Below are 14,595 nucleotides of genomic sequence, written 5' to 3'. Positions count from 1 at the left end.
GGGAAGCTGGAAAGGGCTGTGCTACGCAGGTGCGTTTGTGGCCTCTTCTGAGAGTGACTTAGTTTTGTGGGTGGAAATATTAGAGGGAAGAGCTACGCACAGGGCTGGACTAGGCAAACTGGTGCTGGTCCTCTGTCCCTTTGTGCTGGGTCAGGGTATATCTTTAAGGGGGTGAGTACTTGAAAGCACTTTGGCGGCTCTTGAATAAAAACCCTTCCCCCCACATCCCTGACACGTGGTCATGAAGACACCCCAAAGAGGGGCGAGGCTCCACCTCCCAGGGCAGCCCATGTCCTGCTTACCAGCTGATGCTGAGCCCACACTTGGCTCTCTGGGCAGGGGTGACTGGACAGATCTGAGGAGCCCTACTCAGACTTGCAGGTAGATGCCTCTTATATCTCCCAGAGTGTTCTCTTGTCCACGCAAGACATCCCTGATTCATGAGGCCTGTGTTTGCTGCCCCTCCCATAGCGCTCAGAAGGGGACGCTGACCTCCGCATGATGTGGGGGGGACTGTCGCCTCTCAGTGGGGTTGACTTGCTGGGCTGGTGTCACCCCCTGCTGCCATGGGTAGAGCCTGCAGCGGTCAGTGTTTGCTCCTTGCTCATGCAGCCGTAGATGATGGGCTACGGGACCTTTTTTTCTAGTGAGATGAGTTCCAGCTTTTTAGGGTCAAGATTTTGTTGGTTAGATTTGTTAATGCCTTTTTCCTTTCCCTGGATCTCTGACCTCAATTTCTACAATTGGCAGTGTTTTGGGGTTTTTTAAAGGGAAACCAGTTACCATTTTGTCTCTGTTCTTTGGGCTTCTTTGACAGTGGAGCCCTCAGTCTTAGAGGTTCCTCACAGGACCACACTTAGGGCTGTGTTAGCTAGAGGAAGCCGGATTGAAGCCTCAGACGTGAGACAGGGCCTCCAAAGGACAGTCCCATCCATCCCACTCAGTTGGTGGGAGTGTTGCAGAGCCCTTGCCTCCTGACTCCAAGCCCAGGGCCCTGTCTCAGAGACTGGGCTGCTTTTTTTTCATCTTCCCCAGGTCTTGGGGTCCCCTCATGATTTGGTCATCTTGCTGAGGCAGACTCAGTATAAAAGCCCCCTTCTCCCTTTCCTTCCTTCTCCCTAGCGATTCGTCCTCCCCAAACCATCAGGGAGAAGGAATTTCCCAAGGCTCCGGTGAAGTGAGTATCACTCTTTGCCACGTATGACGCTTGTGCTTTGTTGGGAAGGGAGAGGTGGGCTGGGATGCAGAGGGCCAGTAAACGTGGGCTCCACACACTGCTCTCCCCCTCCCCCAGCAACTTCACCCGTCGGCCACCATCCAGGAGGCTCAGCAGTGGCTGCTCAGGCACAGGTTCGCCACCTACGCGAGACTCTTCGCCAATTTCTCAGGTATGTCCCCCTCCGTCACAGACGGGCCAGGAACCGGGGGTCTCCAGCCAGGTGCCAGGCGTGTGGGGTGTGGAATGCCGGGGGTTTGCAGATGGCAGCAGCGTGATCGGCGGGGTTTTGTCCTAGACCTTTTACAAACTAAAGTCCCTCTTGCAGTGCTCATTTGGATGCAGGATATCTGCCTTTTCACTGTGTCAGAGCCAAAGGAAGCTTGTGTGTAAGAAAGAACTTGAAAAGCTGGGAAGTCCATAATCCTCAGTGGGAAGAAGGGCTTTTGAGCCTGTGTTGGCATGTTCTTTGCCATTCATCATTGGAGGGTTTTTAGGTGACCTCCATGTTCCGGGGCACGCTTTTCGTTCTGCGAGTTTGTAGCCTCGCCCGTGTGCTGCCAGGGTGGGCTGGTCATAGAGAGCGACCACGTCTGAGCCCCGGCTAGCTGACCTTGGGAGGCAGAGGACCAGAAAGCGTTCAGTGCGCTCACAGGAAGGCCTGCGCTTCTGATCAGGGGCAAACCTTAGGAGACGGCAGGGCAGCTTTCTTCCTCATTTCTCTGTTGGAAGATTGGCCAAGGGACAGTCTTGCCGGAATCCTAGTTGCAGTGAGCTGCTTGAGTTGGAACACAGGTAGCCACAGTTAGAATGTATCTAATGTATTCTAAAGAAAAGGAGCTCAGAGCTGTGAATTGTGGTTATTGAAGAATATGGTCAGAGGTCAAAGGAAGCCATCATCTCTGCCTCTGTTTGTAGCCCTTCTCTGGGTTTCCAGTGTCCTAGGTGAGGAATGCGCTTTCTGGGCAGGCAGGGCATCCCAATGGGTGCTCTAGGTGGCACCACCAGCCATCAGGAAGAATCAGAACAATGGCCTCTGCTGCTTGTACATTCAGGGGCAGTCCTCTCGTTCCCTCTTTCAGGTGCCGATTTACTGAAGTTGACTAGAGAGGACCTCGTTCAGATCTGTGGCCCCGCTGATGGCATTCGGCTCCACAATGCGCTGAAGTCAAGGTAAAGACGAGGGGGTTTTAGAGACAGCTGGAGTGTGCCTTTCTTCCAGCAGAGACTCTCTCCTGGGGCACATCTGCTGACTTGGGCAGGAGTTGGTGTGCTGGTCGCCCTCTGGGGGGTGGGCAGACCTGGTCCCTGTGGCTGAGAAACAGAACTTCTCTTCTCGGCTGATGACACCCTGCACTTGCAGGGAGGGGACGTGATCATTAGATTAGCCCTGGGCCTTCAGGAGGCCTTCAGCATCTTCTCAAAATTTGAAGTTTGGAATCCAGATCATCAGATTTAGGAACCTGGGACCATCAGCAAGGAGGCTGTAAGAGGGGCCCTGGAGAGAGTGGTGGACTGAGTAAGAAAGACCTCAGGTTGTAGCTTGTCACACACCTCTCTGAGACTCATTTTCATCTTTAAATGGCGGTACTACTAGAATTTACCTCACAAGGTTGTGCAGATGAGATAAAATTTACATGCTTTCCAAACAGCAAAGTGTTACACAAATGGTATTCACTTGTTTGTGATTCCACTCATGTTTTTAAGTAATCCTTATGAAAGGAAATGTTACTGCAAGGAGACAGCTGCAACTTTCCCATGATGTGAGCTAGCTTCACCTATGGTATCTTGTACCTGCAGGACGATTCGACCTCGTCTCACCATCTACGTGTGCCAGGAGCAGCCCAGGAGCACTCAGCTGGAAAGGCAGCCTGGTGCAGGCCATGGAGATCACAGCAATGGTGCTGTATATGGTATGCATGCATTCTGGAGTGCTTGGGGCTGAGGAGGCGTATGTCAGGGCCTAGGAGGCTGAAAAGAGCTTGGCCACAGCTATGTCCAAGCTGCTGCTGGCAGCTGGACATCCTTCTAGGCATCCAGCAGTGGGGTATGAGGAGATGGGGCTTAGAATACCATAAGCAAGCTCAGAGTGCCCGGGGAGCAGGCTTGGACCCGCCTTCTCTCCCTCTAAATGGAATTACCAGTCTGGTCTATTTCTCTTTGAATGAAAGCTTCTTGAGGGCAGGAATTGTTTCCTTTGGGGGGGGAGCTAGGCAATGGGGTTAAGTGACTTGCCCAGGGTCACACGGCTGGTAAGTGTTATGTGTCTGAGTCCGGATTTGAACTCAGGTCCTCCTGACTCCAGGGCTGGTGATCTCTCCGCTGTGCCACCTAGCTGCCCCTCCCTTTGGTATTTGTGACCACATTTGTAACACTGTCATTTCTGCCTTGTTGATTGATCGAGAGTAGGACTTTGAGTCAAGCAGAAGAAAGTCCTGCAGTCACATTTCTTCACATAAAAATTACTTAGAAAACATGAACATTGCCACCAGAAAAGCTGGGCCAGGAGAAGGCTTTAGTTGATAGCTGCTGTTGTAAAAAGTAGATTTCTCCTGATATGTTTTATTTTTATATTGCCTGCATATACCCCTGTACCCTTTCCCCTCACCCTACCAGGGGTTTATCCTTTTTAACGAAATTTCTTAAAAGAAAAAAATTAAGCAAAACCAATCAGTACTCTAATAATGATGATGATGATAGATTTGATGCTATAAGCACAGTCCCATCCCTATTATAGATATGTCCAGTCCTGTATTTCTGGAAAGGTTTGTCTTCTTAAATCTTCCCTTTGGGGTCTAGCCTGTTCACTGTAATTTTAAAGCGTTTTTGTATTGTTTTGTAGTTCTCTCCATTTATGTTGTTGTCATTGCGTGTGTTTTCTTGACTCTGCTTGCTTCATGTTAGTTCATATGAGGTTTTCTGTGTTTTCTCTGTAGTCGTGTTTGTCAGAGGGCAGAAAATCAAATCAAAAAACTAAAAAATGAACAAAGTGAATCACAGTACAACCAGGACGAATAAAAAGAATTTACAGAATCTACTCTCCTAACAAAACTGAATACATAAAAGGAATTAAGGACTACCTTCAAAATTACAAAAAACCCATTTTTGAAAGGATACCATGTAGAGATGTTAAGTGCTATGTAATACAGTCTCAGAGAACAAAGTAGAACCAGATATTAAGGAATTAGCCAAAAAAAAAAAACCCAGCTCTGTCCCAGTGGATCTATAGGAGAATACTATCAGATTTTTTAGGAACAAAATTATGTCAAAAAATTAAGAAAGCACCCTGCCAGACTTCTCTTATCAACCAAATATAGTCCTGATGCCTAAACCAGAAAAGGATAAAGCAGAGAAAGAGAGCAATAGCATGAAAGAACATTGATTCAAAAATTTTAAATGTAGTTCTGTCGGACTATAGCAGTTTATTCAAGAAATCATTATGACCAAATTAGATTTACATCAGGGATACAAGGATGGTTCAGCATCAAGGAAAGCAGTCAGTATAATTGTGTATTAAAAATAACATCTAAAACTACAGAAAAGACCTGTGATGAGGAACTGTGTTCACTATTTTTTTTTAAATACAAAGTATAGGTAAGTGACGTCATCAGACGTTTATTAAGCTTCTGCCATTTTCCAAGCTAAGTGCTAGAGATAGAAAGAAAAACAGCTGTCCCTGCTGTCAAGGAGCTCACTCACAGTCTAATGGGGGAGCCAACCTGCAGACAAAACGTATATGCCTGTCCCTTGGAGTTAATAGAGGAAAGGCATTATCATTAAGGGAGCTTGGGAAATGCTGCTTCTGTTTAAGAAATGCTTAATCCCCTAAAACTGGAATTTTGGCTGGGACCTAAAGGAAGCCAGGAGGCAGAGATGAGGAAGGAGATAATTCCAGGCTGGGGGGACAGCCAGAGAAAGGGCCTGGAGTTGGGGAACCAGCAAGAGGCTGGAGTTACTGATCATAGAGTATGGAGAGAGCATTAAATCATGGAAAGGTAGGAGGGGACCAGCTATAAAAATCCAGGCAGAATTTGGTATTTGATTCTAGGAGCTATAGGCATTGCTGTTTACTCAGTGCTATCACGTTGGAGGCTGGATGAAGGATGGACTGGAGTGGAGAGAGACTGGAGGCAGGCAGATGCTCCAGCAGGTTATGACAATAGTCCAGACATGAAGTGATGAAGGTCTGCCATAGAGCGGGGGCAGGGTCAGAGGAGAGGAGGGAGTGAAGTGGAGAGATGATGCTGCAGAGGTGAAATCAACTAGAGATGCAGGGGAGGTGAAATTGACTGGAGATTTTTTTGGGGGGGGAGTGAAATTGACCAGAAAAGCTTAGTGGTGAAATCAACAGGCCTTAGCAACTTAGTAGCTTGTATAATTGCTCTAGTTCTAGAAATGTTAGGGATAGCTGTAGAATAGGAGAAAGATAGGTATAATGACAGGCAAGAAGAAGTATCCTTTTGTGTTGATGACCTTACATTTAACTTAAGAAATCAACAAACTAATAACAACAAAAGCTGTAATGTTGCAGGCTACAGCTACAAACTTAAAAACCTGTACAAAACACTACCATTTCTGTATTGTAACAGCACAATCTGAAAAGGCAGTAATAGAAAAAAATAGAAAAGGAATTCTCCTTCAGAATAACTACAGAATGCATAGAATGTCGGTGTTAGTGTACCAGAGCACTCTCAATACTTAATTTCAGTTACAAAATATTTTAATAGCTAAAGCTCCTAGCAAGGCTGTGCCAGAGTAGGTAAAAGTGATTGTGCTGCCAAAGGCAGTTGTGACAGTGTTAATGCTATAGAGTCTTTCTACAGAACAGATACTTTGCAGAGCTAAAGAGATAAAAAAAAAAAGTAACAAGAAATTTAGAGGAACTAAAAATCTACCATGAGAATTTACTTTTTAAAAATGCAAGATAGAAGAGTGATTAGCACTTCCAAACCTTACACTACATTTTAAAGAGCAGCCATCTGGTTAAAAAATAGAAGAGCACATGAATGCAGTGGACTTGACAGGGGAACTTCAAATCCCTTAGGAAAGAACTCTGGGTTGGATAAGGTCTGCTGAGGAAACGAGCTCAGCCCTGAGTCAGAGCTTTCTGCCATCCACCACAGTCCATTCAAAGTGGAATTGAAGTCTGCATTGTAAACATCAAGTGGTCAGCACTTCACTGGTCTCTTGCCTGGAGGAGGGTTTGCCAAAGAAGGAATATGTGGCTTTTACAAATGATCAAAACAGATTTTTTTAATTTCTTTGAAATTGAAAACGTTTTATGCAGACAGTTCATTTAGGATAGGGAGGAAAGTAAGTGACTGAAGGGAAAATAGCACTGAGAAGGATTTAGTATCCAAGATATATATAGAAATCTGGAGTACCAGAAACTATTTGACAAGTAGTCAAAGGATTGCTGCTGTCTTAATCCAGCCTTCTTTCCTATTTTTATCTAGAGATAGGGAGGGAAATGGGAAGGACATTGTGACATAGCAGATAGACCCAACCCTGATGTCAGGAAAGCCTGAGTTTATGTTTCATTTCTGTGATGTGAGTCAAGTCATGCAAACATATTAAGTATTTACTATGCACGAAACATTGCTAAGTCCTGGAGATAGAAAAAAAGACAAAAACATCCCCTGTGGGGGGGGGGGTGCTGTGCGTCAGTATGCAACGTGCAGGACGTATGCAGTGTAAGTGGAAAGTCACATTAAAGCGAAAGGAGGTGGGGAGGTGTTAATAGGGCTCCGGGCAGAAGTGAGGTGTGGCCTAAATGTTGAAGGGAGCCTGAGATTTGGGGGAGAAATGGCAGATCATTCAAGGTCAGTGTCACTGAGTTGTAGGGTGTGTTGAGGGGGAGTAAAATATACAGAGAATTGAAGAGTGGTAAGAGGGAGGTCCTGGAGACACTGCAGAGTGTAGGGAAATCATTTTGGCAGCTGAACAGAAGATGAAATGGAGTAGGGAGAGCCCTGTCAGGACAGAGATTCCTAACCTTTATCTGTCCCTGTTGCCCTCTTGGCAAGCTGGTGAACCTTTGGATCCCTTCTCAGAATAGTAGAATAAAATGCATAGGAGCGAGGCCCGGGCCTGAAGTCAGAATGACTCCTCAAGTTCAGCAGCCAGACCCTGGGCGCCCCTGCAGTCGTCGCGTTTTATAGATGAGGAAACTGAGGGATAATAAGAGTCAGCGCTCAGCCTCTCTCTCCCCATCTTGTTGTGGGGGGGAGTCCCCAAGGTGTGGCCCCCTGAAGGGCCCTGGACAAGGAGCCCTTCTATTAGAAGGGAGGGAGGACCAGCAGCCCTGAGGGAGGGGCGGAGGTTGTCTTGGCCCTCCACCACAAGGGCCCCTGGGCTTCGGGGGGGGGGTGCGGCCCTGATGGTCTTCCAGTTCTCACCACAACCACATCTTGGTGGTTCTCATTCTTTCAGTTTATCACGCAATCTACCTGGAAGAGATGGCAGCCTCAGAAGTCACTAGGAAATTGGCTTCGGCATTCAATGTTCCTTTGCACCAGATTAACCAGGTTTACAGACAGGGTCCCACCGGGATTCACGTTCTCCTTAGTGACCAGGTAAGGGAGTTGGCCTGGCCTGGTGGTACCAGTGGCCACCCATTGACTGCAGAACCAATGTGGCTCCCACACTTTTTTTTTTTAACTAGGCAATGGAGTTAAGTGACTTGCCCAGGGTCACACAGCTAGTAAGTGTTATGTGTCTGAGGCTGGATTTGAACTCAGGTCCTCCTGAATCCAGGGCTGGTGCTCTATCCACTGGGTTTCCCCTTTTTTTCAGAGTCTCTTTGAGCAAGGCCAGGTCCTACGCTTAGGGGGGATTTGTCATCACCCCGTTAGTCTGAACTGTGCACCATGTCCAACTTTCTCTCTGACGTGGGGCTAGGACGAGCAGCTCTATGGTGGAGTGGGCTGGACGAGAAAGCATTTAGACATCCAAGACCCCAGAGACCAGAACCACCCAGCGGCTGGGTCCATGTAGTTCCATCCCAGGCCATTCCCTCCATGTTCTTGGCATGGGGAAGGGGCTGAGGGTCGCAGGGATCCCTGCACAGTTGTCCATCCACGGGGCACCCCTTTTCTCGTCCCTGCCAAGCACGGCCCCTGGCTGTCATCCTTTCTAGGGACAGCCTGGATCATGAAACGCGGCCTTTTCTTGTCCCCAGGACCGCATTCTTTCTTGTTGGTCAGGGGAGGAAGATTAGGCCCCATTGTGCTGCCTTACGTTTGCTTCATCTTTCTAGGTGGTTCAGAACTTTCAAGATGAGAGTTGTTTCTTGTTCGCCACTGTAAAAGGTATCTTGTGTGCCTGGGTGTTGGGGCGAGTTCGTCTGTGGGTGGGGTCGGCACTCTGCACTTTGCTGATGCTCCCCCAGAGGGAAGTCTTAGTGGCTCCTTCCTGGGCCTTTGGGGTTTTCAGCATGCTTGATGGGCAGCAGTTGATCTAATTCTCGAGGAGAGGGGGCCAGAGATCTTGTGGGGCCTTCTTACCTAGCCCCAATGTCGAGAGGTAAAGCTGACTCACCCCATTGGGACCTCGTACAGCTCTCCCCACTGCCCTGACCTTCCTGGTGATACTACAGACCTCTTAGGACTTTTCCTCCCACCACCCTGCCTTCACAGCCCAAGGCTTCTCCAGAGAAGCCTGTCAGGGTCTCTTCTGTCCTGGATCTGGTGGGGAGGGGAAGAGGCTGCAGGACTGGAAGAGGAAGGGGTCCAGAAAGGGGCTAGGCACGCCCTCCCCTCACATGTCAAGCAGAGCCCCCTGGTCACACTGTAGCCATGGGCGGCCATCTGGTCTAACTCTTCTCTTCTGTCCCCCAGCGGAAAACGGTGAAGGCGTCCATATCATTCTGAAATGAAACCAGGCATGTGCTGGCCTCGCCCGCCTCAGGACGGATTGAAGCCTCACTTCACCCTCCTGAGGGGCGCCCGGATTGGACTTCACCGCTTACAAATGTTTCATATTGAAAACGTGAAGTGATCTTTGTGATGCGCTGCCTGAGAGGTGCCCTAGCTTTTCGTCACTGCCCTTATCATGAGTTCTCCCGGAGAGTGTGGAGTGGCCGTGGACCGCCGAGGGGCAGCTCACCCTCGGCTGGGCCTGGAAGCCACCCCACTCTCCGTGACACTGTGTCCAGTTTGGAAATGAATGTAGCCCGCCCTGTGCCCGTTTATTTTGTCCCTGCTTGTACCCTCCGGAGACTTGGGGAGGCCCGGGGCAGGGGAGCAGGATACCTGAAGATCTTCGGGGACAAGTGAGGCTGGAAACTCCACCAGCTTGTGGGTCAGGCCCACTTCTGTGTCTGAGTGTGTGTGGGCGTGTGAGGCATGGGTGGAGAGGTGGCGCGTGGCAGGTGGCATGCTTAGAGGCGTCCCAGTGCCACGCGGTCGTTGGAGCTGGTCGACTTCAGGACCCATGGACTTGCTCCCCTTCCCAGCACCCTTGTTTCCTTTTTGTGGGGAAGCTCTGCTCATGTCGGCTTTTTTTTTCTCCTGTTTTTCTTTGTCTTTTTACTCCCTTCTTTAAAAAAAAAAATGTTGACCTCTTGGCCTAGACACCAGAGAAAAGTAACTCAGCAGAAAGCAGGAATGTCTTCCTGGTGGTAAGAGCTTGGCACTCAGTGTCAAGGGGCTGGGAAGGCCAAGGCAGGGTCTGGCCCTGTCTCTGAGGGTGTCAGGACGAGGCATGGGCCTTCGCCATGTGCCCCAGGGCTTCCCCATCAATTACAGAAGCCGTTTTTGGATATTCTCCCCTTTGCCATTTTCATTATCTCTTTTGGGCCAAACTCTTCACAAAAGTGAAATCTGGGATCATTCTTGAGCTCCTTTGCCTAGTGTAGTATTACATGCTGAAAATACACGTGTTGGCTTTTGTCCCATTATAGTTTTAAACTTGGTGCATGCATGTATGCATGTTTGTACCCATGTGTGTATTCCTGGGTTCCTGGTGGAGAAGGCTAGGTCTGCTATCTTCTTTCTCCACCGGGATGGGGTCCTGGTTTTAAAAATCTGTACTGCTTCCATGCAGACATGAAGGAGAGGTGATCCCCACCCAAGGCAGATTTCATTTTTCCCCTTTGAGACTTGTTGCGATGGCCTTGGGCCTTTTCATGACCAAATATTTCATTCCCTGGTAGTGAGGTGGGGGAGGGGAAGCCTGCAGGTCCAGTTCTGTGTCTGTGAGTTTGTTCCGCCTGCTGGCGTGCCGCGGGGCCACCATTCAGGCCTCCGCGCGCGGAGAACGACCGCTGACACAGACACTTTGCATGGTTTCAAAATTGGTAGGATAGTTTGAGATGTGGGGAAATTGCCCACTTGAATCTGTCACCTCAGATTGCACAGAGGAAATTGTTTGTCAGTTTACCCCCAGGCACCAGGAATTAAATTATCACACCAGCAAATTGCTGTTTTAAAGAGTGGGATGTGCACATTTTAGTTTAACTATAATAAATGTTTCTGAACATTTTGCAAATGTGTTTCCTTTCCTGCTATATTAATGGTGCCCCCTCTGTGTGCTTAACTAGACCTCAGAGAGAGCTTCTCTGGCCACTTTTGCCCTTCCCTCTCTACTTACTGTCCCTGCTGGCCACAGGATACGGGAGCCGAAGACAAGTAGGACTCCTCAGCAGAGCCTTGCGGCTGCCCCGTCAGGTCCTTGGGTCAGAGGTGCTTGGGAAAACCATGAGTATTTTCCTGCCTGGCCCCACGGACCATGAAGGCAGCATTCCCGCCCTCGCTTAGACCCCGCCAGGGAAGTCCCTCCCCGCTTCTTTTCCCCTGCACAGAGTCGTGTCTGTGTTTTTAGGCCCACGAGCCCCAGGCCATTGATGTTCACTAGGACACTTGGCTCTGCTCACTTTCTGCCTCATGTGGTCATGGCTGCTCAGAAGCGCCAGAGGCAGCGGGCCTCCCTTCTTACTGTCGTAGCAAGACGAAGCACGCAGTGTCTTTTTGCAAAGGAAGTGTCTGTCCTTGTGTCAACATTTAAATAACAAGATCTTGTTGTGTGTGTGAGTGTGTACGTGTGCTCATATAAGCTTCGCTCAGAGACGTGTGTCTCCCGGAGAGATCAGCGATAAGCCCCCGGACTGCGTGTCTCTGACAGGCCCGTGGCAAAGCCACCGGGACGAGAGGCCGAGTGGTCTTGTGGCCGCGACGTGGAGGCTGCCCTGAGGGGGTCGGCGGCCCTGCAGTTTGTCCCCTGAGTGGGGAGAGATGGTCTCTCTTGCCTTATAGCATGAGTGCATTTGTCAGGGTTTCTATGCTTTTTAAATAAACTTGAAAAATGGTCCCCATTCCACAGCCTCTGAACTGTGTTTTTCTTTTATCGCGCTCTAAATGAGTGGACTAGAAAATCTTCAGGTTTTCTTTCTAGTCAGATTGTTTTCTTGATTGTCCCCCAGAGCTGGTCATTTGTGCACATTGTGAAAACTGCTTCAGCCCAGCCTTTTAGGAGGAGCTTGGTGAGAAAGAGTCACACCTCGCCTGGTCAGCAGCTACTGTTTGGGCTTGTTTTCAAAAACCAGGGCGAAGGGCATGCTCCCAGGAGGCAAGGAAACATTTAAGTGGAGGCGAGGGTGGAGAAGAGAAGAGGAAGGACTCGTGGGTGCATTCTGAGGAGTTTGCCTTGCTTGGCAAGGAGCGGGTCCAACTTTGAGCACAGCGTGAAGAGAAAGTGGTGGGGGGAGGAAAAGGGGCACCTGTGGGGGGCAGAGGAGGAGAAGACTCCGGGTACCTTTGGGAGAATGGGCCGGGCGGTGGGCCAGAGTGCTGAGGATGCAGGGAAAAAAAAGTCCGAAGACAGGCCCTACTCTTGAGAGAAGCAACAGAAACAACCGTGTACATGCCAGATAAACAGGGTCGACCGTCTGTATGATGAGCTACTAAGTTGATTGTTCCTTGTTAGGCAGGTCAAACTACTACCTGAATGTCTTATCAAGAAAAAATGGAAATTCACAGGGAGGAGCAAGACTTCAGAGGAATGAAAAAAGCCAGAATTAAGAAGAGCTAACATTTCCATAGCAGGGTTCTAGACTCTGTGCTAAGTGCTTCATAGGCGCCCTCATTGGAACCTCACAACAATCCTGGAAGGAAGGGGCTGTTATCCCCATTTTCTAGTTGAGGAAACTGAGGCAGGTGGCGGCTGAATGGTTTGCCTCGGGTCACACGGCTAATAACGTGTCTGAGGCTGGATCCGAGTGTAGGGCTTAGTCCGTGTTGAATGTGTGGACCCCCTCAGTGGGCTGTCGGTGCTGGATGGGAAACCAGTACAGATTAGTCACGATTGAGTCAGTTTGGTGCTGACCAAGAGAGCTAGATGGGCGGAGCAGATGAGCTGCACGACACACAGTGTTTGAGCCCCGAGAATCCCAGATCCTGGAAGGACTCGAACTCGATGCCAGTGCAGCAGAAATTAGCCTTAGACCAGCACCTCACATCGCATGATGAAGGGAACCTTCAAGTGGCCATGTCACCGAAATAGAAGAGGGCGCATCATGAAACAGTGGGAAGAGCAAGAAGACTGAGGTGTGGGCAGGGGCCTAGAATTCATGACTAAGTCACAGGGTCACAAGATAAAATGGATGGTTTTGATTCCATAAAAAGAGTTTTTGCACAAACATCTAACACATAAAATAAGGAAAATGAGCAAATAGAGAACAGATTCTTTGCATCAAGTCTCTGAACAAGGCGTCCTATTCAAAGTCTAAGTGATTCAGATTCAGTGAACAAGACCAGGAGGTGGGTGGGTGGGTGGGTGGTTGTCCTTCATTCTCGAAGAGGACCTAAGTGATATCGCCACATTAGAGTCACTACAATACGTCCAACTGTGGCTGATCAGACCGATACAAACTCGGAAGGCTCTACCACAGGTCAGGCACAAGTAGTCTATGTGAACATTTAGGGTAGAGTCTCTGAATTTGCACGTCCCACCTTTCTTCTGAGCTACTCAGATTCTGCTTTTGTTGATAAAGCATGGGCGCCTTCCCTGCTGAGGGCATGCCATGTTTGTGGTTCTGTGCTGGTGTTTCCCATGCCACACAACTCCACCAGAGTCCTTAAGAGAAACCTTGAGGTTATCTTTGTATCTCTTCTGACCTCCATGTGAGCACTCGCCTTGTGTGAGTTCTCTGTAAAATAGTCTTTTTGGCAAGCGTATGTTTGGCATTTGAACAACATGGCCAGCCCATCAGAGTGGCGCTCTCTGCAGTAGACTTTGAATGCTTGGCAGTTTCGTTTGAGAAGGGACCTCAGTGTCTGGCACTTAGTCGGCCAGGTGATCTTCAGAGTCTTCCTAAGACAGTTCAGATGAAGCGATTTTGTGTCCTGGCATGGCGCTGGTAGACTGCCCAGGGCTCACAGGCATACAACAAGGAGGTCAGCACAGAGCCTCTGTAGACCTTTCGTTTGGAAGTTAGTCTGACACCTCTCTCCCACACTTTCCTTGGGAGCCTTCCAAACACTGAGCTAGCTCTGGCAGTGCGTGTGTCAACCTCATTATCAATGTGTTCATCCCTGGAAAGTGTACTGCCAAGGTGAGTGAACTTACCTACAGCACTCCATATTTCTTCATTTGCTGTAACCGATGGTTTATATTTGGGTGGTGTGGTGCTGGCTGATGGAGCCATCTGTGTTTTCTGGGTCTTAATTGTTAGGCCAAAATTGGCACAAGCACCAGAGAATTTATCCATATTTTGTTGCATCTCAGCTTCAGAGGCTGCATTGAGTGCCCAACCATCTGCAAACAAAAACATCATGCACCAACACTCCCTGCACTTTAGTCTTGGCTTGTAGCCTTTTCAAGTTGAAAAATTTACGGTCAGTATGGTAGCTGACCTTGATACTGTGTTCATCCTCACTGAAGGCGTCTGACAACATGGCTGAAAAGCATGGGAGCAAGCTCACAGACTTGCTTCACTCCATTGGTAACGGGGAAAGTTGAGAGCATTGTCTATTATCTAGAACCTAGGCAAGCTATGGTGTCGTGTAATTGATATACAATGCTGATAAACTTCTCCGGGCAACCAAATTTTGACATAATTTTCCATAAGCCCTCACAACTGACTGTATCAAAGGTCTCAGTCAGATCTACAAACATTGTGTACAGACCTCTGTTGTGCTCCTGGCATTTCTTGTGGAGTTAATTGGGCAGCAAACATCATATTGACCATTCCTTGACCGTTTTTGAAGCCACATTGGCTCTCAGGTAGATGACCATCGTCCAGGTGAAGGATCAGCCTATTAAGGAGGACTATGGCAAGAATCTTGCCAGCAATCACTAAAAGAAATGCGCCCCACCCTCCCCAGCCCCCGCGATTGTCACAGGACAGTTTATTTCCTTTACTTTTATAGAGATGGACAGTG

At 48.7% G+C, this 14,595-nt stretch overlaps 1 protein-coding gene across 4 annotated transcripts in view; it reads left to right on the top strand.

The window, feature by feature from the left end:
* UBP1 (upstream binding protein 1) overlaps positions 1 to 11,526 on the top strand; it is a 32,571-nt gene extending 21,045 nt beyond the window's left edge. For all 4 annotated transcript variants that reach the window (XM_020978526.2, XM_020978524.2, XM_020978528.2 and 1 more), the window contains 7 exons: positions 1,123 to 1,177; positions 1,295 to 1,388; positions 2,299 to 2,389; positions 3,017 to 3,129; positions 7,649 to 7,791; positions 8,475 to 8,526; positions 9,055 to 11,526. In XM_020978526.2, the coding sequence (XP_020834185.1) occupies positions 1,123 to 1,177; positions 1,295 to 1,388; positions 2,299 to 2,389; positions 3,017 to 3,129; positions 7,649 to 7,791; positions 8,475 to 8,526; positions 9,055 to 9,092 (586 nt within the window). In that variant the 3' untranslated portion in view covers positions 9,093 to 11,526. The remainder of the gene's footprint in view (positions 1 to 1,122; positions 1,178 to 1,294; positions 1,389 to 2,298; positions 2,390 to 3,016; positions 3,130 to 7,648; positions 7,792 to 8,474; positions 8,527 to 9,054) is intronic.
* The last annotated feature ends 3,069 nt before the right edge of the window (positions 11,527 to 14,595 follow it).

Source organism: Phascolarctos cinereus, unplaced genomic scaffold (genome assembly GCF_003287225.1).
Source record: "Phascolarctos cinereus isolate Bilbo 61053 unplaced genomic scaffold, phaCin_HiC Scaffold_4;HRSCAF=312, whole genome shotgun sequence".
Taxonomy (NCBI): domain Eukaryota; kingdom Metazoa; phylum Chordata; class Mammalia; order Diprotodontia; family Phascolarctidae; genus Phascolarctos; species Phascolarctos cinereus.
Note: the sequence above shows the minus strand (reverse complement) of the source record. Positions and strands in the feature narration are given on the sequence as shown.